Source organism: Ricinus communis, chromosome 8 (genome assembly GCF_019578655.1).
Source record: "Ricinus communis isolate WT05 ecotype wild-type chromosome 8, ASM1957865v1, whole genome shotgun sequence".
NCBI lineage: Eukaryota > Viridiplantae > Streptophyta > Magnoliopsida > Malpighiales > Euphorbiaceae > Ricinus > Ricinus communis.
In genome coordinates, this window is record NC_063263.1 from 10,086,098 (window position 1) to 10,108,821 (window position 22,724).

Genomic DNA, 22,724 nt, shown 5'->3' on the forward strand with positions numbered 1-22,724 from the left:
TATTTTCCTGCATAAAGCTTAGAGCTTTATAACAATTTCCTTCGCTTTCTCGGCGTCTAAACGGATTTCAACAATGAATTATAGATTCCAGAATTTGCTTGGAGCTCCGTACAGAGGAGGCAATGCTGTTATAACACAAAACACCCAACTCATCTCACCAGTAGGTAACCGTGTTTCAATCACTGACCTAATTAAATCCCAAACCATAACCCTACCTCTCCAATCCTCCTCTAATATTCGCCGAATTGCTGCCTCTCCTGACGGCACTTTTCTCATTACAATTGATGAGAACAACCGCTGTCAATTCATCAATATTCCTCGCCGTGTGGTTCTTCACCGTATAAGTTTTAAAAAACCTGTAAGTTCTGTCAGGTTTAGCCCTAATGGCAAGTTGATTGCAGTTGCCACCGGTAAATTAGTGCAAATTTGGCGATCACCTGGTTTCAAGAAGGAGTTTTTTGCCTTTGAGTTGGTTAGGACTCTTGCGGATTGTGAAGATACTGTAACGGCTATCGATTGGAGCTTAGATAGTAAGTATTTGCTTGTTGGCTCTAAAGATTTGACTGCTAGACATTTTTGTGTTGAGAGATTGAATAACGGGCTTTTGAATAAGCCTTTTTTGTTCTTAGGACATAGAGATGCTGTTGTTGGTTGTTTCTTCGGTTATGATAAGAAAATTAGTGATAAAATTATCAGGGCTTATACAATTGCTCGTGATGGGTATGTTTTTAGTTGGAGTTATAAGGATAATAATGGTAAATTTGATAAGGAAGATGATGGGGAAGATTTGGAGCCCTTGTCGCCGGGGACACAGGAGAAGGATGGGGAAGGGAATGTGGATGGTGGAAGTGAGAGAAATGTGAAGAAAAGGAAGGGTTTTGATGGGAATGACGGTGAACAAGAGGGAGAGGGTTTTTTGCATAAAGGGAAATGGGGACTGGTAAGGAAAGATGGGTTTATGCAATCACCCGCAAAAGTAACTGCTTGTGATTACCATAGGTTGCTTGATATGGTGGTTGTAGGGTTTTCTAATGGTGTTTTTGGGTTATATCAAATGCCAGATTTTGTTTGCATTCATTTGTTGTCGATTTCGAGGGAAAAGATTACTACTGCAGTTTTTAATGAGACTGGAAATTGGTTAACCTTTGGTTGTGCAAAGTTAGGGCAACTTCTTGTGTGGGAATGGCGATCAGAGAGTTATATATTGAAGCAGCAAGGGCATTATTTTGATGTGAATTGCTTAGCTTATTCACCAGATTCACAATTATTGGCTACTGGGGCAGATGATAACAAAGTGAAGGTAACTTGCCTGTGATTAGTGTATGTTTGATATATGCTGCATGGTTATCCTTTGGTTGACAGTCCTCATTCTGATCTTCACTTGAGTATCATCTAAATGTACTAGTGGTTGCCTGTTGCAGGTTTGGACTGCTTCATCTGGCTTTTGCTTTCTAACTTTCTCAGAGCACACTAATGCAGTTACTGCTCTCCATTTTATAGCTAATAACCATTCTCTGTTAAGTGCTTCTTTGGATGGCACAGTTCGTGCATGGGATCTATTCCGATATCGGAATTTTAGGACTTTTACTACCCCTTCTTCAAGGCAGTTTGTTTCTTTGGCGGCAGACCAAAGTGGTGAAGTGATTTGTGCAGGAACTTTAGATTCTTTTGAGGTATATTTGTGCATTTGTAATGGATTTGGATGCTGACATGCTCTTATCAGTTACTTATCCTGACAGTCTATTTAATATTCACATGCAATAGATATTTGTTTGGTCAATGAAGACGGGCCGTTTGTTGGATGTCCTAAGTGGTCATGAAGGTCCTGTGCATGGATTGACTTTTTCTCCTACAAATGTGAGTTATTCTATTTCATTATACTCTACTGAAGTAATTTTTCTGTATGAATTTGATTATTTAGCTCAATGCATTTCCTTTTATATTTTTACCTTATTATGATGCTTATCACAGACTTTAATGTACTTAAATATCTTCAAGCAAATGGCTAGTTTTTAGGTTTCGTAGTTAAGGTTACTGTTATTCATTAATTCATGAGGAACTAATGAATTGCCCTATCTCACTTATAGGCACTATTAGCTTCATCATCATGGGACAAAACAGTTCGTTTATGGGATGTTTTTGAAGGAAAAGGTGCGGTTGAGCCTTTTATCCACACTCATGATGTTCTTACTGTGGTTTATCGCCCAGATGGAAAGCAATTGGCTTGCAGCACATTAGATGGGCAGATTCATTTCTGGGACCCCGTAGATGGGTTGTTAATGTACACCATTGAGGGCCGTAGAGATATTGCTGGTGGCCGTCTCATGACTGATCGTAGATCAGCAGCTAACTCAACTACGGGGAAGTACTTCACAACCTTGTGTTATTCTGCTGATGGGAGTTGCATATTGGCTGGTGGGAGCAGCAAATACATCTGTATGTATGACGTTGCTGATCAGGTTTGTTTGTCTGCTATTGTGAAACTCGTGCTCATTCTTTTGCCCATGGAAGCTAAAGTATATATTTGTATCACAGTATTTCACTCTATGTTCATATGGCAAACATACCCATTGATAGCTTTAATTATTTCATGTGCTGGAAGTAATGAAAGTTTTGTAGAATGTTTGTTTCTTGGTTTCCCTGTCCTTTTAAAAGGGGCAAAAAAAAGAAATTCTCACAACCCTCGTTACTTGTTACTGGCCTCATCAGTTCTTCCATGTAGTCTGTTTGCATGAGGTTTCATGCATCTTCAATGCATGTCTTGTTTAGTTAGAAGCAGTGAATATCTATTTGTGCATTGTCCACAGGTTCTTCTGCGCCGTTTTCAAATAACACAAAATCTCTCTTTGGATGGAGTGCTTGACTTTTTGAACTCAAAGAAAATGACAGATGCTGGTCCACTTGATTTAATTGATGATGATGACTCTGATACAGAAGAAGGAATTGATAAACAAGTGCGTGCAAAATTGGGTTATGATTTACCAGGGTCTATGCCTAATCGTGGAAGGCCTATCATTCGAACAAAATGCTTGAGAATTGCACCCACTGGGCGAAGCTTTGCTGCCGCAACAACAGAAGGGGTCCTAGTTTATTCAGTTGACGAATCCTTAATCTTTGATCCCACTGATCTTGACATTGATGTTACACCAGAGGTATTTCATTTTCTTATTAATTCTATGATACTCTCATACTTTGCTAAAGCGTCTCATAAAGAATCAATACATTCCATATCAATAGGTAGGACTTGAAATAGGGTAGTATTCTATGATTTTAGTTTAGAAACAATTAAAGATGTGGTTTTTATCATCCGGCTTTCTCATTTCTTTTTGAAATTTTAATATTTAATTGAAGAGTGTTATTGTCCTCCCTTACAAGTACAAATCTTTAACGATTCCATATGCAAGCACAAGTTAGAGAAAATGTGAATTGGTTCACTTTTTCTTTTTTTCTCAAGCCCCTTGCTTATGGATGTTTAAGGCGTGCTGATCTTCCATTGTTTGAATGATCATATTGTTGCACAGGCAGTTGATGAAGCACTAAATGAGGATCAATCGTATAGAGCTTTGATTCTCAGCCTTCGCCTGAATGAGGATTCTCTAATCAAAAAGTGTATTTTTTCAGTCAATCCATTAGAAATATCTGCTATTGCCTCCTTGATCCCTTATAGATATCTTCAGCGGTTAATAGAGGCACTTGCTGATCTATTGGAAAGCTGTCCACACTTGGAGTTTATACTCCGATGGTGTCAGGTAATTCTCTTTATTTTCTGATATTTTGACCTCAGCGCTATTACTAGTTTCAGAATCTGATTCATGGGTTGATTGGTTTTGTAACAGGAGCTGTGCAAAGCTCATGGCAACTCTATTCAGCAGAATTCCAGAAATCTTCTTCCTTCTTTAAAATCTTTGCAGAAGGCAATTACTAGAATACATCAGGATTTGGCAGATACATGTTCTTCGAATGAATATATGCTACGATATTTATGCACAGCCAGCAGCAACAAATGATGGACACTACATAATTAAATTAAGAGTAATTTTCACATCCAGCTTAGCCGAGCATTGGCAAGTGAATGGCACGTATTTCACCATTGTATGAGAAGTGGAAGGCACTTGCTTGCACTGTTCTGAGATGCTCCAATGCAGTAGTATATTATTGCCCTTGGATCAAGTAATTCTGGTCATAGGAAGCAAATGCAGCATTGATCTTGTAACATGCTGATCCTGATGGATCCGTAATATGCAATTAAAAGCAATTTTGTTACTGGGAACGTTACTGTCAGGCTGATGGATAAGCATTGCTGTATAACACACAAGTTGGTGGAAATCTTGGTTTTCTTTTCTTCTTGTCCTTGTGCTTATTTCTATGAATAGAAGAATCCTTCATTTTTTAGCTGAAAGTATTGCAGAGGCTAGGGTTAAGATTTTCATGTTTGGAGGTAGATATAACAAGCATACAAGTTAATCCTCACGTTCAGAGGCTAGGGTTCATAACATTCATTTCATTAATTCAATGGCCTCATATTCCCGGAGAAACAATTATATATCCTATAATCAGTACTTGGGCTTTTATTTCTCGAATAGGAAATGCCCCTTGCAAAATGCCTTTACTGAGTACAGAGAATAGAGACCGCTGCATGATAACAAATTGATGTGATGCTAATTGAAATCTCCATAACAAAAATTTTTCCACCATTCTGAAATGCAGCACATAGAAGAGAAACGTAAACAGGGTGTTCCATCTTATCCTTCTGAAAACAAATAAAAAACAGCTTTGTGTAAAAAGAACCAGACTAGAAAAGCACATGGTCTCTCCAATAAAAGGGATTAACTAATTAGACTTCTCATTGGTAGCAATATCTTGCAGCTTTTGTTTAAGTTCGCCGCTCTGCGAAAGGCCAGAGATAAAATCAGGGACATTCTGCGTAGGAAAGGAAAAAAAAAAAAAAGTTGAGTATGCTAACTAACCTGGTGCAAATCCATAATTATATCTGAACCACCAATGAACTCTCCCTTAATGAAAATCTGCGGAAATGTGGGCCAATTGCTGCACAAAAATGTGGGATTTGAGAAAATAGATTACATGCACGTCAATTTCTTTTAAGCCAGTCATCAAAATTTCACAAAGGCAAATTCATTGTTGAAGCATTATCACAACTTTCATCCTCTAAACATTTGGAGATCTTAAGAACATTCAGGATCATAGACAACTAGCACACTAGAAACAATTGCCACATGCAGAAAACTACTGTAAAAAATATGAACATATTGAGATTTTATATTAATTAGAGGGGATCGATGGTCCCATACTAAACCAAGAATACTGGTCTCCAAAAAGATACGCCCCATTTTCATAATAAATGTCCAAAAAAGTGAATGAATGATGCCATTAGTCACTGCAGTTTGTCCAAACATCGAAATGACAAACTGAGACGAGCATCAAAGAACTTCAAACAAGAAGATTGCAGAAGGCCTTGTATCAAGTCTTGACAAACTAGAGAGGAAAAACTGCTGATGTAACTTACCTGAAGGATTTTACAGCACTTTTCAGCTCAGGATTCTCCAAAATATTTCTTGCACTCAAGGGTGTATCTACACAGGCCACATGATTTTGTGAATATCATAGTCATTACATACATTTGTTATGCAAATTAAAAAAATAATAATAATAATAATAAAAAGAAGATCAAGAAAAAAAATAAACCAGCAATTGACTAGCAAGAAAAGATAATCCGAAAAAAAAAAATAAACCAGCAAGAAAAAAAAAAAACTAACATAGGCATCCAAATTGGCATTCGAAAATATTAACCTAATATCTTATATAACTTCTGGTAAAAAAAACAATTGGAGTTTCTGAAAATGAAAAGATAACCCAAATCTTACAAGACTTTTGGGAAAAATATCAGAAGTTTCTGAATATGTGAGTCGTACCAAATTATTTGGATAATGCATCTAAAAAGGATGACTAAGAACAGTTAACAAACTGATTAATAAATTAGCACAATTTTCTAGTTTTTTTTCATCTTAGTTCTTATGTAGAACACAAATACTCAAGTTTAAAGTAATCAAGGATGCTTCAGATATGTTTAATGCTTTCTAATAAGTGTATATTAAAGGGATTGAACCGTACATTAAGCCGTTACTTCCAAACCCTAGTGCACTTATATAATAAAGCAATCAATACACACTTACGTGTATAAGAAACCTAGATGCAATATGGGATAATACATATCAAAGAAAGAATTTGATGATTATTAAAAAAGGAACAGCAAAATATAGGCTCTTTTATCTATAAATCTGGAATCAGCAGCTTGTATTCTACTAATTCAGTATTTGCTTTCTATGTCATGCAGTTCTGTCTCCAAATCTCAGCAAGGGAAGTACATTTATGTCCTTATCCTCTCTGACTCTCTTTTGTGGTATCATTCTATTCATTTATCTTTTAAGTTTTGCTTGAATGAATCTATTCAGCAATTAACCATGAACTTAAAAATCATTTTACCAGTTCTTTCTTTCAGGCTTTTAATACTTTCATCTTATTCTTATGATGATTGTAAGAAAACATCACGCTATTCAATATTCTTTTATAGTTCAATAAGACTACAAGAAGTCGAAGAGACCATAAGAAAATCTTTTTGAAAAAAAATCATGTTGTTATTCAGGCTCTAACATTTTCTTTAACCACGTTCAAGCTCTAAGAAATGAATCATTCTTGTTGGCCACAGTAAACTCAACCTAGAAGGCTAGAACACATTAATAGAAGTGAAACCATCCATCTTAATTGCAAGAAAAATAGTTTCTCCATCCTAGTTCTGTCCCCCTATTCACCCTCTACAATCTGTTTTATTTGCCAAGACACTATTGGGTTACCACATATGAGAAGGATTCAGGCCTAGATTATTAGTAAATTTATATGTTTATAAATGTTAACTTCACCACTATATGAACTAGCAGGAACCAATTTATTTACATAACAAAAACAACGAACACGTACTATATTGTTTAAGTACTCTTACTGCTAGAGCACTGAATCCACATTGAGGAAGATCAGGCACCCCTTTCATATAAATCATTACCGGGTTATCCTTGACATCCTACACCAGAAAGTAATAATATAAGACAAGAGGTTAGAGAACTAAGAATTCTCATCATTGGCTAAGGACAACAAGGTCAGCACATGCTCTGAGCATGTTCACCTGCTCAACAACATCCTTTAAAGACAATCCGGAATTCTCAAGCTTATTATTTGGTTGAAAATCTTCATGTGTGTCGGGATCTTTAGGCACAGTAGTTGAGTATCTCATTCCATTGTGGCAGTAGGATCCAGACACCTACAAATAATCCAAAGCAATCGAAAGGTATTGTTGCTATAATCCACAAGAACCACTAAAGAAGAAAAAATAACTCAATGCTTGAATATCAAGTCAATAATTTTAACATGAAGATGCTAGTAATTTTAGAGAAATTGAAGAAAAGAGAAAGTGGATCTTACAAGTCGACTGGACCGCGCTGCAGAAAGACCTGCTATGCTCTTCAACACTATATTTGACAGTGTCTTTGCCATGTTTTTATCTGTCTGCAAAATTTTCCATATGCCTTAATAATTAACTTAAATTTGTTGGCTTAAGAATTAGGAAAACAAAAAAGACACCATCTGTATGTCTCTCTTTTATCATCAGCACAAAAAATAGAAAAGGTAAAACAGAGAGAGATGGAGAAGCGAGTGAAACCCTAAGAGAGAGAAAGAGCTTCGGGCCTTGGGTTCATACCAGTGGCGAGATATAGAGAAACGGCAAGTTCAGAGAAAAACATTTAATAACATGATTTATAGTAGAACTTTAATACAATTTTTATTTTTTTAATTTTTGAACTGCTTTAAGATAAGAATTTTAGGACGATATTAAATGAGTTTGTGCGATGATATTAACATTTAATAATGTTTAATATAAATGTACACAATTTGTTATTTAAAATAAAAAAATTACTGCAACTCATGTTATTTCTTTTATTTTATTTTATTTAATAAAATTGACAATATATCTAGTCATTTCTTACGTGGGCTATAAAAATTAAAATTTATTTAATTTAGAGAAGGAAATTCGAACTAAAACTCAATTGAGCCACTTTCACGTACTAGCCTTCATCTCTGTCTTCTTCACTTTCTCTTATTAAGCCACTTTCACGTACTAGCCTTCTGGGTTCATGCTGGCTTTCACGTTCTAGCCTTCTATTTCTCATGCTGTCTTTCACGTTCCAGATTCACCTCTAATAGTCTAACGATGCGAAGCAAGTCTAATAAGCTCCTTTCACCGCGTTCTAGCCTTCTTAACTGAACTTGCTGGGTGGTCAAACTTGACATGCTTACAAAGCTCTGCATAATTTCCAGAAATGTCACAACTTTCATAAGAGTTTGGAATTCATTGATTTTCGAGCAGGACACCCAAACAACAGTTCTTTGTGATGGAGATGACTTTGACGACTTGAAAAACTGCTCAAGGCAATTCGACTGGCGGTTGTCTGTTTAGCACATAAACCTTTGCTGGATGATGAACAATGTAAAAGAACAGTATTATGAGGGTGCCCTATGCAGATTGGACACAGAGCTTTCTCCCATTGCTTGACAATGGCATCCTTAGCCGATTTTGATCCGCTTTCGGATTTGTTTTGCATTTTTTTCGTATTTTCAGACTCCGAACTCATAATTCTCACTTCTCAGTTTGTACACTTCACCTTTGAATATATATGAGAACTCTACACGAAAAATCATGTAGCAGTAACATTATCTAAAACTGGGCATGAATAAAACAACTATGGTATAGCTTTAAATCAACTTACGAGGAAATTGGAAAAACTTCACGAATCTGAAGATAGGTAAGTAAGTATATGTGTGTTATAATTACAGTTAATATTTCTCAATCTTGTTATATAAAGCAAACAAAAAAAGAAAAAGACAACGCTGAAAAAAGCAAACTGATATCACCATAAAGAGTATATAAGTAGCCACTTATTGATAAAACAATACCGTAAAGCAAGCCATGGATAATAGCCAAAAAGAAACTCTGTACATGCACGATTGCAATAGTGCTTTCAGTAAAGAAATTTAAAACACACACACACACACACACATCTTTGGTGTTTTCAAATAATAGATATAATTTGGAAAAGTCTCAAAGCATGTTAACGATTTTCTAAATTGGATTATATTACAAGTATACATAAAAATCAATCTGTTTTCTAGTTTTCTTGGAGTAATTTTCTGGAAAATATGTCTTGTTTTCCCAACTAAACAGCCTCTGGATGTCTCAAATCAAAGATAAAAAAGCAGATTGCATCAAGCATTCGAGATAGAAGATTATATGACAAATTGCAAACAGAACAACCTCTATATGTCATAAGAAAGAACACAAAATCAAAGATATAAAAGCAGATTGAATTAAGCATTGGAGATGGAGGATTGTGATAAAATTGCAACAGGGTACTAAAGGAACTAACCCAAGGACAGTGGAGACGTAAGTGTGGAAAGAAATTGAAGACAGAGTCAATATAGTGATATTGAGTGTAGAGACGTTGGAAAAGAGAGCCAGCCCATATATATTCATTATTTATAGGAGCTTGTTTTCAACTTTTTTTAAAAAAAAAAATAAAAAAATAAAATCCTAACAGCTAAAAGAACTTATTAACTTGGAAAGTAAGTTGTCTAAGGTCATCCTCTAATGGCTGAATTGCAGGGTGGTCGGATAAGACATGCTTACTGAGCTCTGAATAATCTCCAACAAAATCACAGGATTCATAAGAACAGCTTCTCGGTTTGGAATTCAATAACTCTCGAGCAGGATCTAATATCATAAACCACCCATGTATTTCTCCGCGACACAGAGGGCAAGCAAGCTTACGTTGATTAGACCCACTCTCGTTACTTGACGTTGATGCTGATGGACATGATCCTGACGACTTGCAGAACTGGTCGAGACAATTGGAGTGGCGGTCGTCTGTGTTGCACATATACGGACGACAACCACTGTCGAAAGAAGAGCAATTTAAAAGAACAGCATTGTGAGGGTGTTCTATGCAGATTGGGCACCTGAGTTTCTCCCATTGTTTGATATCCTTAGTTGCTTCCTTCCATTGCTGGACATTCATGTTATGGAGATGTGTGGAGAGGAGTCGAAAAAAGACAAAACAAAAAAAGCCTAAAATCACGAGTGTGAGAAGTGAGAGAGAAGAGTCATTTATTTGTAGGAGCTTGTTTTCGTTTTCTAGTCCAATTTGGATTTGAACTTGTTTTTTAATACATTATTTTTAACCTATTAAATGTATTGATTATAAAAGAGCTGGAATGTAAATATTTACAATGAGTTTAAGTAGAAATGTTCTAGACAAAATATCATTTTAAATGTTAACTACCATTCACATATCAAATAAATATAGTTTATTAGGCTTAACATTCTTGATAATTGATTAAGTTTAAAAATATTTGATATGAAATATAAAAATTACATATCAAGTTTGAAGGTGTTTAATTTAGAATTATTATATAATTGCTAGCAGTAATTATATTTAAAAAATTTAAAAAATTTAAAAAATCAGCAGTGACTGATTTCATCACTATTTGTTTCTTATTTAAATAAAATTACTTTTAATTAATTTCTTATAATTTATAATAAATAATTATTATTTTAAAATTATTTAAAAATAAAATAATTATAATTTTTTTAAATTCAACTTCTTACTAATAATATCTAATATCTCAAATTAATCTTTATAAATATTTTTGATAAAAATTAGAGTTTGAATGGAACTAATTTATGATAACTTTATGATCGGAAAACTTTTTCACACTTTATTACTTTATTTAATAAAAATATATTTTTAATTTAAAAAACGTGGAATTATATTTTATGAAATTGAACAAGAGGGTTTAAGGAAGCAGCAATTTCTCCCAGGAGGTGCTTTTATGAAATTTTGCTATTTGCGCGTATTAAACCCAAAACCCTAAGAACACTCTTCTTCTCTCTCAAAAGCACGCACTTATCCCCCTCTCTCTATCTTCAATGGCGAAAGAGAAATTGAAGTCTCTAATTACAGCTTTCACTTCTGATGGTGACTTTCTCGCCATTTTATACCCAACTGGATCCATCAAAGTAAGCTTGTTTCTTTCTCTTCATACACATAAAAATTTGGTGTTTTTGGTTTACAATTATAAGCTGTTCCATTATATAAATTACTAGAAAGTGTATATTTTCTTTAAAAAAAAAACTTACTTTCTTTTTTTATTTGCAAATAATCCTTATATAGACGTATAATAGGGAAGCATAGGATTTTTGGGTTGATCAAGATTATATTTTTCCCCTTTTTGTGTGGTTATCCTTAAATGAAGAGTCATTAGTTATGGGTTTTATAGGCTTGGATTGATTAACATTTTGGAAGTACCTGTATGGGTTTTTGAAAGGAATTGTGGCCTTGAATTCTGCTTGGTGAAGCAACAAAATGTATTTGCGAGGATAAGCTAAGGACTAGATTTTAACTTAGTTGAAAATTGTTGATGCTGACAATTCATAGCTCTTATTATGATATGTTTTAGAAGCAGTGGTTTATTATTGTTTATTGTTTTGGAAAGGGGTTGCTAAAAATTGATGTTTTATGCATCCTGTGTTACCCGTTATCATTTATTACAAGTTCAAGCATTCATGAATTGGATATTTTTATACTTTCTGCAGATTTGGAGTACTGGAAATGGAAGTTTATTGGCTGAGTGGAAGCAGTCTGATGACGACTCTGTTAGTTATTCATGTATGGCATGCAGTTTTGTTGGGAAAAAGGTACAAAATCTTTATAGAAGTCTTCTTGGTTGTTGAAAATACTCTTTATCTTATGTTTTTAGTAATTGGCATATGATTTTCTTTTCAACTTTTTGTACTTTTTCAAGCGTAAACAAGAGCACAGTACTTTCTTATTAGCTCTTGGCACACATGGTGGAGACATCTTGGCAACTGATGCTTTCACCGGTGATATGAAGTGGAAATCTAGCGGACACCATCCAGGGTACTATTTTTAAGTTAGTATGGATTTGCATTTTCTGTTCTTTGGGTCATATTATCTCTGGAAGAACTTTCTGAGCGCTTGTATTACCTCACACTATTAGCTAATCGATTATATACTATTGTGAAGTATCACCAAGCATCAGCTGCGACGTCCTTTTCCAATGTCTTCAATATAGAGTTATTGATAAGTTAAATGCCTATGCACTTTATGCAGTGGGGTTATTGGTCTTGCTTTTGCAAATAAAGGCCGTAGTTTGCGTAGTGTTGGAACTAATGGGAAAGCATCTGAGATGAACTCAAAATCTGGAGAACTGACTGTGGAATTTAAAGCATCTAAAAGGCCCATTTCTTCTTTAGCGTTTTCTAGTGGTAAGGATATTCCTTTAATTCTGCAAGTCATTTGCATGCTACAACAGTTATTTCCTTTTGATACTTAACCTCTCTCTCTCTCTCTCATATTACTGTTTGTTTTTATGTTCCAGATGAGGAAGTGTTAGCTGCAGTCAGCAGTAGGGCTCGCTTACTGAGTCTGGTGAATGGAAAAGAGCTTTTCAAGTTCCCTGATGACCTGGTTAGTGGAAATTTTCTGCATTGTTTGGATGATTTCCCATATATTCTTCAAAGTGTTGATAGGCTGGTTCCTTTTCAGGGTACTGTTCAGCATATTTCTATATCTAAAAGCGCAAAGAACATTGTCACAACAGGTTTCGGAGAGAAAATTCTTCATTTGTGGAGGTGCAATTTGAGTTCCAAAAGTCTGAGTGCTGGTCCTGTTCTTTCTATGCGGCATCCTCCATTGGTAATTGAATGCAAGAGTACTGGTGACGAAAAAGAAGAAGATGGTTTAATTGTCTTATCAGTATCAGAATCAGGTGTCGTATATGTTTGGAATTTGAAGACTTCCTCACAAGATGAGGTTAATCCAACAAAAATCACTGTGAAAGGTAGCAAATCTGAAACAAACCAGCATAATGGTGACTATTCAAAGAAGCATCGCCCCTCAATTTTGGCCGCTCAGCTACATGACATCAAGGATGATAAACAGTTCACGGTGGTTATTGCTTATGGTCCAATAGATTATCCAAAGTTCAGAACAGTGAATGTCACTAACTCTGGGGAGAATATTCTTGTGAATGATACTGATGTGACTGAAACTGTTAGAGAAAATGGGATTTCAAAAGGTATAACAAACTTTATCCTCTGCCCTCGGGTTATTCCCTAGTAGCACTGCTTGCTAATAGGTGAATAATTGTAATTGTGTTGCATGTGTTTTCTAGTTTCTGATAAATACATTTTAGTTTTTTATTTTAAATCTTGTCTTCCTTTTGTTTTCTCTTCTTCTCTCTGTTCTCCTGTTACCAATGTTTGTTCCTCTTAATGCTCCCTTCTTTTATCACTGAAACTAATGTTTTTGTTCTTGATAGAAGTTACTTCCATGACGTGATTGACAGAATATAGTCTTCAAAATGTCTTACTTTTACTACATCCCAATTCCCAATCAGATGGGGAATATGATTTGTCATCACAAACTCAATGCTGTTGTTTGTTGTATGATACACACGAGGTCCTGTGGTACTTCTGATCCTTCAAGATTCCACAACATTATAGTTTGGAATATGTCTGTGTTGAAAGACTGAGAAGTAAATGGAAATAAGTTACAGTTCGTTGTGTGGTTTGCTGTTGAAACTCTAATGAGCTGAAGGTTTATAAATATTGAGAACTTCATTTTTGGGTGAATACATAATTTTATTTTCTCTGACTAAGTCATTAAGGAAACACTATGATTGGATATCTTACAAAATTCAAACTATCATGCAAAGTATCTTCAACCTAGGTTAAAACTCTTATCAGAAACTTTAAATATCTGACATTTTGCAAAATTCAAAATTTGTCATTAGCATGTAAGATAACAGTATCGCTTTTCTGTTCAATTAATGATTAAAGCCAAATATTGATTCTTTGTTCTGCACTATAATGGAAGCATTTTAATTTTTGCAGATTCCAATTATCTGGAATCAGAAGCGACGATAGCCTCAACGCTGAAGAAAAAAACAAAGAAGAAACGGGCTGCATCTGAAATGGATCCTTCAGCACCAGGAGATGTTGATACTGGTAAGAGTTGTTATACAGTTAATTAGATTTAAGTCATAAATTACTAATTAGTTAGCTAGATTTATGTAAGATGAACAGCATCCGTCATAGCAGCTAGCTCATAAATATATCCTATTTCGTATTTGCATATTAATTAATAAATTTAATAAAAGCATGCTTCATGTTTCTTATCTGCTCATATCTGAATTATTAATATGCCAAGTCCACCCAATATGATGGCCGTTTCATTTTTGCTGCTTTTTTGTTAGATTGAATGCTTGAACCTGTTGTGCATTTTCACTGATGATGTCTCTGCAGAAAATGGTGAAGCTATGAATGGAGTACTTGTTGAGGATGATGTGAATGAGCCAACCATGGGTGAGAAACTTGCAAGTTTAAATTTACAAGATAATGATAAAACCAAAGACCAAGAGAAACCAGAATCACCTCCTCATGCAAAGCCACCAAGTGCAGACTCGGTTAACATTCTTCTTAAGCAAGCATTGCATGCTGAAGATCGGGCTCTTTTACTAGATTGCTTGTATACCCAGAATGAGAAGGTGGTTGCTCTTTTTTGTTAAAGGTTCTTGTAGCAGCATTAACTAATCTCTATATAACTAAACTTGGTTGCAGCACCAGTATTTCCATGTTTCTGTATGAGGAGTTGATTTTTATGTTAATTAATATGAAAATTTATGTTTTACAGGTAATTGCGAATTCAATCTCGCAGCTTAATCCATCTGATGTCCACAGGCTTTTAAATTCTCTTCTAACCATAATTGATTCGAGGTAAAGACTCGACTGCGTTACAATTTCCAAATGCTAAATGCGATCCTGTTTCCTCTCTTCATACATCCTTTTGGTGCATTTCGGTTAAACTAGACATTCAATTTCATTAGACAGTTGAGAATTCATAGAGCAAACGGACCAGATTGAATTTGACAGCCGAGAATATTAGAGGTCTTACATATCGTCTGCTTATTGCAGGGGAGCAATCTTGGCATGTGCACTTCCGTGGCTAAAAGTCTTACTTCTTCAACATGCAAGTGGAATAATGTCCCAGGACTCTTCTTTAGTTGCCTTGAACTCTTTATATCAGGTGAGAGTTGATGACTTCACCTAGAAAGAATTCATCATGGTATTTTATGTAATGTCTTGATTGCAACACCATTCATAAGATTATGACTAAGCCTTCAATATTATGGGGATTACTGCAATATTATGTTCGATGCAGTGATACTTATTCTATTAACAGTTCTATGCAATAATCTTGTTATAACATAAGATCTGTCATTTTACCACAGATTATCGAGTCCAGAGTCTCAACTTTCCCGTCAGCTCTGCAACTATCAAGTTACTTGGACTTCCTCTATGCAGAGGTATATTTTTCGCTTCATATTACGTGAGTGATGAAGCTTTGTAATATTACAGTTACTAAAAACATGCTTTTCTTGTGTTTTGCTTGGGTTGGGGATCTTTCATAAACAGGTTGTTGATGATATATCAGAAGAAACTGAAACAATTATTCCAGTAATTTACGAGGATAAGGATGAAAGTGACGAAGATGACATTGATGGGCAAGAATCTGAAGAGGCCATGGAAACTGATCAAGAGAGTGAAGATGAAGAAGAAGCATTTGGTGGACTGAGTGACCTCGAAGGAGGTGATGACATGAGTGAGTGATTATTATCTACGACCTTCTGCGACTATGCTGCTGGGAACAATGGGCAAAACACACTTGCAACGTTTTAATGTCCTGGAATTAGCGGCCCTAATTATCAACATTCATTCTGGCCAATGCAAAGGATTAGAGTCGCTTGCGGAGTCGTAGTTGAACTGTTGCAGAATTATTTTCCTGGAGCGTAAGTTAACATTTTGGAACGAGCCAGAAGAGTGCAGACAATTGCTAATCTGTACAAAACGGAACTAGCGGGCTGAAGCTTCATTTATCAGCCAGTTTTGACCTCCCTCCAGTAAATCACTTAAACTCTTGGATTTAGACCAGTACAACTTTTCGAACGCACTAAATGAACTGTTATAGATTTCTACTCCCATTTATTTGGTCCATGTACAAAATTTTAAGTGATTTGATATGCGAAATGTCTGCTTCTCTTTAAAATGATAATATGAGTGTTCACTTTCCAGTATAACGCTTGTGCTTGATCCTTTTTATTTCATCAAAGAACACGGTTTTCATGGATATCAGAGACGATAAAAGGGTAAAATTGAAAGGGTGATGGCTATAATCATAAACCTAAGAATTGCTCTCATTTCAAATTAAGTTGCTCTTCACAACAATTGAAATCTATGATGCCTACCTGCTTTAGAAGTAAATTACTCAAAAATCCCTTTTAAAGGTTGTATATGGCAGACATTGCCAGTTGCCATATGCACCATTTCTGCTCTCGAGAAAGCCAAGGCTCACTACCGAACGTTTGACGCCGATAGGATGAAAGATTGGATATTATCTTTAAAACAAAAATCCCTTTTAAAGGTTGTATATGGCAGACATTGCCAGTTTCCATATGCACCATTTCTGCTCTCGAGAAAGCCAAGGCCCACTACCGAACGTTTGACGCCGATAGGATGAAAGATTGGATATTATCTATAAACAAGGAAAGCTTGCCAAAACCTGTTGACAGAATACTCATTTTACCAAACCCATGTATAAGCGTGTATATATCAAGCTAAAGAAAACATTATTACATTTCATGGAATAGTCTTCTTTTTGGCAAATATTAAAATAACGTAGAATAACAACGGCAGCAATTTATAACAAACTGCCCGAGACACTAGAGACCTATTTATTTTTGGGCCTTCTTTAACAAGATGCTAACCATAACCTGTCAATGTCAACACCTCAGAAAGCCGGCGACAAGCACCACAGGACTCGAAAAAACTAAGTAACGACCAAATTAAGAGAAGACACAACAAGAAGATAATAAAGGGGATACCTATCAAACTAACATCTATGATGCTAGCTAATTAAGCTAAGCTAATACTTGGTTTCCCTATATGTAGTAGTCTGCTCATGACCAGCCTTGTCCTTATCTTCACCGTTATGAGCCATACCAAAAGCACTCTTCACTGTATCAGCAGTTTTTTGAGCCATGTTTTTCACTTTGTCCCCAGTTTGCTGGACCACTCCCTTTGTCTTCTCTTTCCCTTCATAGGTTTTGTCCTTAGCTGCTTCTGCTGTTTCTGACGCTTTCTCTCTTGTCTCATGAGCCTTCTCTGCTGTGTTCTCTTTTGCGTGTTGGCCTGTTTCATAGGTCTTGTCCCTGGCTTCTCTTGCCCTCTCCTTCACCGTATCAGTAGCTCTGTTACCCTTCTCCTGCATTGAAGATTCGTTATAAATCTAAAAGGAAACTAATATTGGAAAGAAATGAAAAGGAGCAACTAATTTGGTAATGAGTAGCCAATTGTTATGTATGTATCAATTGTTATATATGTATGTACGAACTTGGTAAGAATTCAGCGAACATTGAATGAGGAAGATCTAATAAATTAATAAACAAAGTATGGCACATATGTCACGTGTATATATACCTCAGCTCGGCCTGTGGCCTCACCAGCTCTGAAGCTCTGATCATGAGATGCCATTTTTGCAAGTGACTGATATATTTGAATGAAGTTTCTTTTTTAAACTTGGGTGGAAAAAAGAACCCCCTGCTTGCATGATATTTATATAGCATATGAAGGTTGTCCTGTGATACACACTTGTCCTGTCGTTTTGACACCTGTATAGCACGTGCCTTCCATTTGTGAACCTTCTCCAAAACTGTGTCGGCTCGTTGTTTCTTTAAGAAATTGCATTGATGACACAGCCTCTACGAACCTGCCACGTAACGATCTTGGTAACCTGCTGACGCGTGCCGAGGAAAGGGAGTTTCTCATTTACCACTATTGAATTGGAAACCAAAGAAAAATTTGGAATCCGCAACTCTGTGTTATCCTCCCTCATGAAATGTGGAACTAGATATTTCACAATTAAGGGGAAAGAAAAGGGGACAAACACATGCTAGCATTCTGTAAACGGTTCTCGTTTTTGCTTGTTGGCCTTGGTGTTCTACAAACTCATCCATCTATGCTTCCTGAGACTTGCAAAGTATTTGTAGATGCTTTCTTTTGTCCCAAACTCTGGCAAAAGGTGACTATTTGGAGGGGTTGCATTTTCCTGAATGAATTTGGTTAGTAAATTGGTGCAAAAGCTGTTCCAGTTCTTAGAGATATAGAGTCGGTGGAAATATGGCAGAAGGCGTTCGGCTGGAACAGTTTCTTAGTCTTTCAAATTGTCAAATCATGTCTGCTTGTGCAGAAGTGGTCCACCTGCTTCAAAGTACCACAATAGATACTTCTTTATCTAGTGTGCCCGTAATTGACATATATATATAAAAGAATTAGATTGGAATTGTTTTGAGGGCGTGTATTGATCTGATAGTTGCCCCAGTGTGATTTGCTTGTATAATCTTAGTTAATTCATTTCCTCAAACAAAACTTTAGTTAATTCATAATATATATATATAGTTTACTGCTGCAAAATTCGATCCAGTAAACAAATTTTCCCGATCATAACAACAGTCGGGAACTTTATTGTTAGTTAATTGGCCACCGATTATATACTCTGTCGAAAATTTACAGCAGCTCGTTCATTGCTAAAGGATTATATCAGTAATGTGTTAGGAGTTGTATAAAAGATTTAACTTAGACTATTATATCACTAATGTATAAAAGTAGATATATATATATATATATATATATAAATATTATATTAAATGATTGGTATATATTTTATTGTTTAAGATTATTAATTATATATTTAAATGATTTGTTATATAAATGGATATATATATTAAATTTATGCAAGAATTATTAATTTTTTTGCAGTTGTTTTCCTTTTTTTCTTTCTCTAAAGATTTATATTGATATGTATATTAACTTCTATCCTTCTTCTTATTCCTATCATACTGTTTTTCTTCCTTCTTCTTCTTATAATTCCTATCCAAGGAATTATAAGTAAATATGAAGATTTGTATCCTCTTATAATATTTCCGCACCCTAAGCCAAAGGCTTCTCTTGACTAATTAAGCATGTATTTGGAATCATTCCTACCCAGAAGAAACCAAATAATACTCTCAATCATTTTCATTGCCATGTGTTAGATGCATGCATGGAATTTCGGGACTCCAATGTAACAAATTTAGCCTATTTTGCTACCTATAAATTGCACTACATAACCTCTTCATTCTTCACTTACTATCAAATTCATTCATTCATTCAATCAAGCTTTAAAAAACAGTATACCAATCAAATTAAGAAAATGGCAAGCCGAGGTCAAGACTTCAGCTCCGGTGGTCAACCCCAAGTAACCTTTCGATTAATTTTTTTGCAGTTATTATTTAATATTTAATGTTCATGATCTCTTGATCCAATGTTGTATGTACGTACAGTTGAAGAGGGATGAGCATGCCAATCATCCATCCCACCAATCAAGGGGTCCTCATGACCAATCTGGCCAGGATCAATCTTACACTACTCAGGCCACCAACTTTCTTCAACAGGCACTACCATTGCTTTCTTCTTTCTAATTCTTTTCTGCTGGTTTTCAATTCTTTATTAGATTACTAACATTGTTTTTATCTAAAAATACATTGTTGTTTTAGTAGAGGGTGATCACAAAAGCGCACTGAATCATTTTTTTCTCTTTAAGTTATAACCCTAATGCCAGTTCTAATTATGTTGGATGGCAGACTGGGGAGCAAGTGAAGAGCATGGCTCAAGGAGCTGCTGAGGCTGTTAAGAACACACTGGGAATGACTGCAGAAAGCAGCCCGAACCCAAGCAACACGAGCCATCCGAGCAACAATCCAAGCAACAACCCTAGCAACCCTAGCCACTCCATCAATCAGCCGGCTACCAATCCAGGCAACAACCCTAGCGACCTTAGCCACTCCATCCACCAGCCAACCACCAATCCAGGCGGTAATGCATCTCATAGGATTTGAAGACGGTCTCTTTGATGTCACTATATATGCACGATGATCATGAGGACGGGTCATTATTTGTGCCTACAATTATTAATTTTATTTGATCTTTCATATTCTTCATAAGTTGTAATGACATGGGGCATTTTGCCATATCCCTCTTGTGGAGTGGAGGCGATTCTTTTTGTTATTAGTTAAAATCTATGAGACCTACAAAGAGTCTCTTCGTTTTATTGTTTTTTTTTTTTTTTTTGTTGGAAGGAAATTAGAAAATTGAGGTGAATAAAATAATGCCTTATTTTGTTGTCAAGAGTTTTTTATTTGATGGAAATTGTCTTTTTCTTGAGTTACTTTTGATGGGTTTTCTTGTTGTTTTTTTGTTATAGTTGGATATTTGGATTCCGAGTCTTTGTTTGTGTGCAATCGTACAAGCAATGAATTAATATGAAAGGGAAATAACTGCAAAGCATGACAGGCATCTATAGCATTCAATAAGGTCTTGTGTTAAATTCTTATACCTAATGAAAGGAGAAACCTTTTAAAGCTGAGAGAGATGATGATATCCAATCATGTCTCTGTCTTCAAATGCCTCCATCATCACCTTCCAGAGTGTGTATATATTGTATAGGCCATCCTGAAGAAAAAAAATAAAACAAAAATCAGGACATTGTCTTTCAATAAAACAAAAATCAGGACATTGTCTTTCTTTCTAAATTAAAAGAAGAAAAAAGAAAACTCAACTTCTCAATATCTTTTCCAGTGTACCAAAACAATTTCCATTTATTGTGTAACATGCATGGTTCATTTTTCTTATCACTTTTTGTGAAAGTTTGCTTTAATCCTCTTCAACTAATTAAGTTTTTAACTCTGCCATCGTTCACTAAATCTGGTAACAATGTATTAAATATTAAAATTATATATGTATCCTGTATTAGTAGCTAATTATCCAAAATAAAAAATATCATGTATTAGGAGCTCATATGATAATACAAATTTGATTTATAATTAATGTTTATATTTGGTATAAATCTATAAAAAATTTATTTCATTTAATAAAAAAAATGAGAGAGAAAATAAAATAAAAATGATAAAGTTGAAAGAGATATTTTGGTGTTATAAAATGTATTAACTTATAAATGTAAAATTCATTTGAAAATTGTATCTATTTTCTTAGAATTTAGTTTAACTATAACCAATTCCACACAAATTTGATTATATAAAATATTAAATAAACTTTTACTCAATTTAAAATATATAAATTTTAGATTCATAAATAAATTTTGTAGATTTCAACTAAATAATATTTAAACGAATTTAAGAAGAATTTTGGCTAACTTGAGCTTGGATTTAGTTCAACATCCTTCAAACATTATTTGCTTGAATGTTGGGTAAAAATTAATATCATTTTGTTTTTTAAATAGAAGGAAGGAAATATAAGGCAAAATGGTACGTATAAATTTCTGATTTTTTAACTAAAATATATTAAAACTCTTTTAAAGTAGTTGAATTATAATTCTAAAATTTTAAAATAAAATAATTATATAATTGAAATTAATTTATTTTAATTAATGATTATAATATTGATGAGCAATTTTATTTTATAATTTTTATCAATTAAGAAATAGAGTTAATAGTTACTCAAATGCAAAGTTGCAAGAAATTAAAATAATTTATTTTAACGCTTAAAATTAATTAGACTCATATCACTATGCAATAAGATTAAAAAAATTAATTTTTAGGATGTAATTATTTTTATTTTTTAAACTATATAAATATAATAAAAATATTTTGAAATATAATATTTAATTATATATTGATCGAAAATCCAACAATTTATTTAATTTGTTGCCAAAATATAATATAAATCAATTGTCTTTTCTATAAAGAGTTTTAAAACTTAAGAAAAAAATAGTAATTCACATTGAGAAATAACACGGACTATCATCAATTTACATCAATGACATGTCACTCATTGGTTGGCAGCCATCTCCAAAAAAGTTGGTCAATATCAAATGAATTTTTAGAATGAATTTATATAATATAAAAATTATTCTAAAAATACTTATTAATTAATTTTAATATTATATAAATTAATACTATCTAAATAATTAATATTACTATTTTCTAAAAGTAAAAATTTATTATATAATTAAAAAATTAATTTATGATTAAATATAATATTAAAAATATAAGTTAAAATTTTATTTTCTAGAATTAAAAGTGTTATTTAATTAGAAAACTAATTTTTTAGTTAATATAATATTAAAATATAATTAATATATTATTTTTTAAAATAGAATTAATATTATTTTTTTATTAAAAAATTATTTATTAGTCAATACAATATTAAAATATAGTTAATATTTTTTTTTTAAAATTAGAGTGAGTATTTAATTAGAAATGTAATTGATTAATCAAGAAATTGATAGATAAACTATAAAATTACACATAAACTTGAATTTATGTGCTAGAAATAAATATACATATCAAAATAAAAGTTCTATGCGTTAAATATTAAACACACATATCATAAAAGATTTAGATCTCAAGAATTAATATATTTATAGATGATTTTTACACTTATAACGACTTTTAATATTTTTATGTAT

At 34.0% G+C, this 22,724-nt stretch overlaps 5 protein-coding genes across 7 annotated transcripts; 3 read left to right on the forward strand and 2 right to left on the reverse strand.

The window, feature by feature from the left end:
* The first annotated feature begins 73 nt into the window (after positions 1 to 73).
* On the forward strand, positions 74 to 4,392 carry LOC8271392 (periodic tryptophan protein 2). The gene is made up of 7 exons (XM_002517533.4): positions 74 to 1,300; positions 1,422 to 1,673; positions 1,765 to 1,857; positions 2,088 to 2,459; positions 2,808 to 3,152; positions 3,522 to 3,749; positions 3,837 to 4,392. Exons 1-7 carry the CDS (start codon positions 74 to 76, stop codon positions 4,005 to 4,007), a joined length of 2,688 nt encoding a protein of 895 aa, XP_002517579.1. The 3' UTR covers positions 4,008 to 4,392.
* A 245-nt stretch (positions 4,393 to 4,637) lies between these two features.
* Positions 4,638 to 7,914, reverse strand: LOC8271393 (monothiol glutaredoxin-S15, mitochondrial). Of its 3 annotated transcripts, none has more exons than XM_002517534.4 (7): positions 7,769 to 7,914; positions 7,492 to 7,575; positions 7,196 to 7,330; positions 6,994 to 7,093; positions 5,525 to 5,591; positions 4,968 to 5,046; positions 4,638 to 4,887 (listed from the first exon to the last, which is right to left on the reverse strand). In XM_002517534.4, the coding sequence occupies exons 2-7, from the start codon at positions 7,561 to 7,563 to the stop codon at positions 4,831 to 4,833; spliced, it is 510 nt and encodes a 169-aa protein (XP_002517580.1). In that variant the 5' UTR covers positions 7,564 to 7,575; positions 7,769 to 7,914; the 3' UTR covers positions 4,638 to 4,830. The 3 variants fall into 3 exon arrangements, with proteins under 3 accessions (XP_002517580.1, XP_015573806.1, XP_048234548.1); XM_015718320.3 differs by having other exon boundaries at positions 7,730 to 7,799; XM_048378591.1 differs by having other exon boundaries at positions 7,492 to 7,817.
* A 3,032-nt stretch (positions 7,915 to 10,946) lies between these two features.
* On the forward strand, positions 10,947 to 16,278 carry LOC8271396 (WD repeat-containing protein 43). Its single transcript, XM_002517537.4, has 12 exons — positions 10,947 to 11,140; positions 11,717 to 11,818; positions 11,926 to 12,041; positions 12,255 to 12,409; positions 12,523 to 12,611; positions 12,690 to 13,221; positions 14,039 to 14,152; positions 14,450 to 14,691; positions 14,838 to 14,920; positions 15,119 to 15,230; positions 15,436 to 15,510; positions 15,620 to 16,278. The coding sequence occupies exons 1-12, from the start codon at positions 11,051 to 11,053 to the stop codon at positions 15,812 to 15,814; spliced, it is 1,905 nt and encodes a 634-aa protein (XP_002517583.2). The 5' UTR covers positions 10,947 to 11,050; the 3' UTR covers positions 15,815 to 16,278.
* A 503-nt stretch (positions 16,279 to 16,781) lies between these two features.
* LOC8271397 (late embryogenesis abundant protein D-7) lies at positions 16,782 to 17,841 on the reverse strand. The gene is made up of 2 exons (XM_002517538.3): positions 17,681 to 17,841; positions 16,782 to 17,465 (listed from the first exon to the last, which is right to left on the reverse strand). Exons 1-2 carry the CDS (start codon positions 17,732 to 17,734, stop codon positions 17,127 to 17,129), a joined length of 393 nt encoding a protein of 130 aa, XP_002517584.1. The 5' UTR covers positions 17,735 to 17,841; the 3' UTR covers positions 16,782 to 17,126.
* Positions 17,842 to 19,341: 1,500 nt separating this feature from the next.
* Positions 19,342 to 20,425, forward strand: LOC8271398. The gene is made up of 3 exons (XM_002517539.3): positions 19,342 to 19,496; positions 19,582 to 19,692; positions 19,882 to 20,425. Exons 1-3 carry the CDS (start codon positions 19,452 to 19,454, stop codon positions 20,134 to 20,136), a joined length of 411 nt encoding a protein of 136 aa, XP_002517585.1. The 5' UTR covers positions 19,342 to 19,451; the 3' UTR covers positions 20,137 to 20,425.
* The last annotated feature ends 2,299 nt before the right edge of the window (positions 20,426 to 22,724 follow it).

Bases quoted from the DNA above. Each gene is read 5' to 3' on its own strand.
- LOC8271397 (XM_002517538.3), bottom strand. From the start codon at position 17,734: ATGGCATCTCATGATCAGAGCTTCAGAGCTGGTGAGGCCACAGGCCGA. The intron at 17,466-17,680 runs GTATATATACAC...TCTTCAATGCAG, and splicing joins AGGCCACAGGCCGAGCTGAG to GAGAAGGGTAACAGAGCTAC.
- LOC8271392 (XM_002517533.4), top strand. From the start codon at position 74: ATGAATTATAGATTCCAGAATTTGCTTGGAGCTCCGTACAGAGGAGGC. The intron at 1,858-2,087 runs GTGAGTTATTCT...TCTCACTTATAG, and splicing joins TGACTTTTTCTCCTACAAAT to GCACTATTAGCTTCATCATC. The intron at 2,460-2,807 runs GTTTGTTTGTCT...CATTGTCCACAG, and splicing joins TGTATGACGTTGCTGATCAG to GTTCTTCTGCGCCGTTTTCA.
- LOC8271393 (XM_002517534.4), bottom strand. From the start codon at position 7,563: ATGGCAAAGACACTGTCAAATATAGTGTTGAAGAGCATAGCAGGTCTT. The intron at 7,331-7,491 runs GTAAGATCCACT...GATTATTTGTAG, and splicing joins CAGCGCGGTCCAGTCGACTT to GTGTCTGGATCCTACTGCCA. The intron at 5,047-5,524 runs GTAAGTTACATC...ATTTTTGTGCAG, and splicing joins AGTGCTGTAAAATCCTTCAG to CAATTGGCCCACATTTCCGC.
- LOC8271398 (XM_002517539.3), top strand. From the start codon at position 19,452: ATGGCAAGCCGAGGTCAAGACTTCAGCTCCGGTGGTCAACCCCAA. The intron at 19,497-19,581 runs GTAACCTTTCGA...ATGTACGTACAG, and splicing joins GCTCCGGTGGTCAACCCCAA to TTGAAGAGGGATGAGCATGC. The intron at 19,693-19,881 runs GCACTACCATTG...GTTGGATGGCAG, and splicing joins CCACCAACTTTCTTCAACAG to ACTGGGGAGCAAGTGAAGAG.
- LOC8271396 (XM_002517537.4), top strand. From the start codon at position 11,051: ATGGCGAAAGAGAAATTGAAGTCTCTAATTACAGCTTTCACTTCTGAT. The intron at 11,819-11,925 runs GTACAAAATCTT...TACTTTTTCAAG, and splicing joins GCAGTTTTGTTGGGAAAAAG to CGTAAACAAGAGCACAGTAC. The intron at 12,042-12,254 runs GTACTATTTTTA...CACTTTATGCAG, and splicing joins TCTAGCGGACACCATCCAGG to TGGGGTTATTGGTCTTGCTT.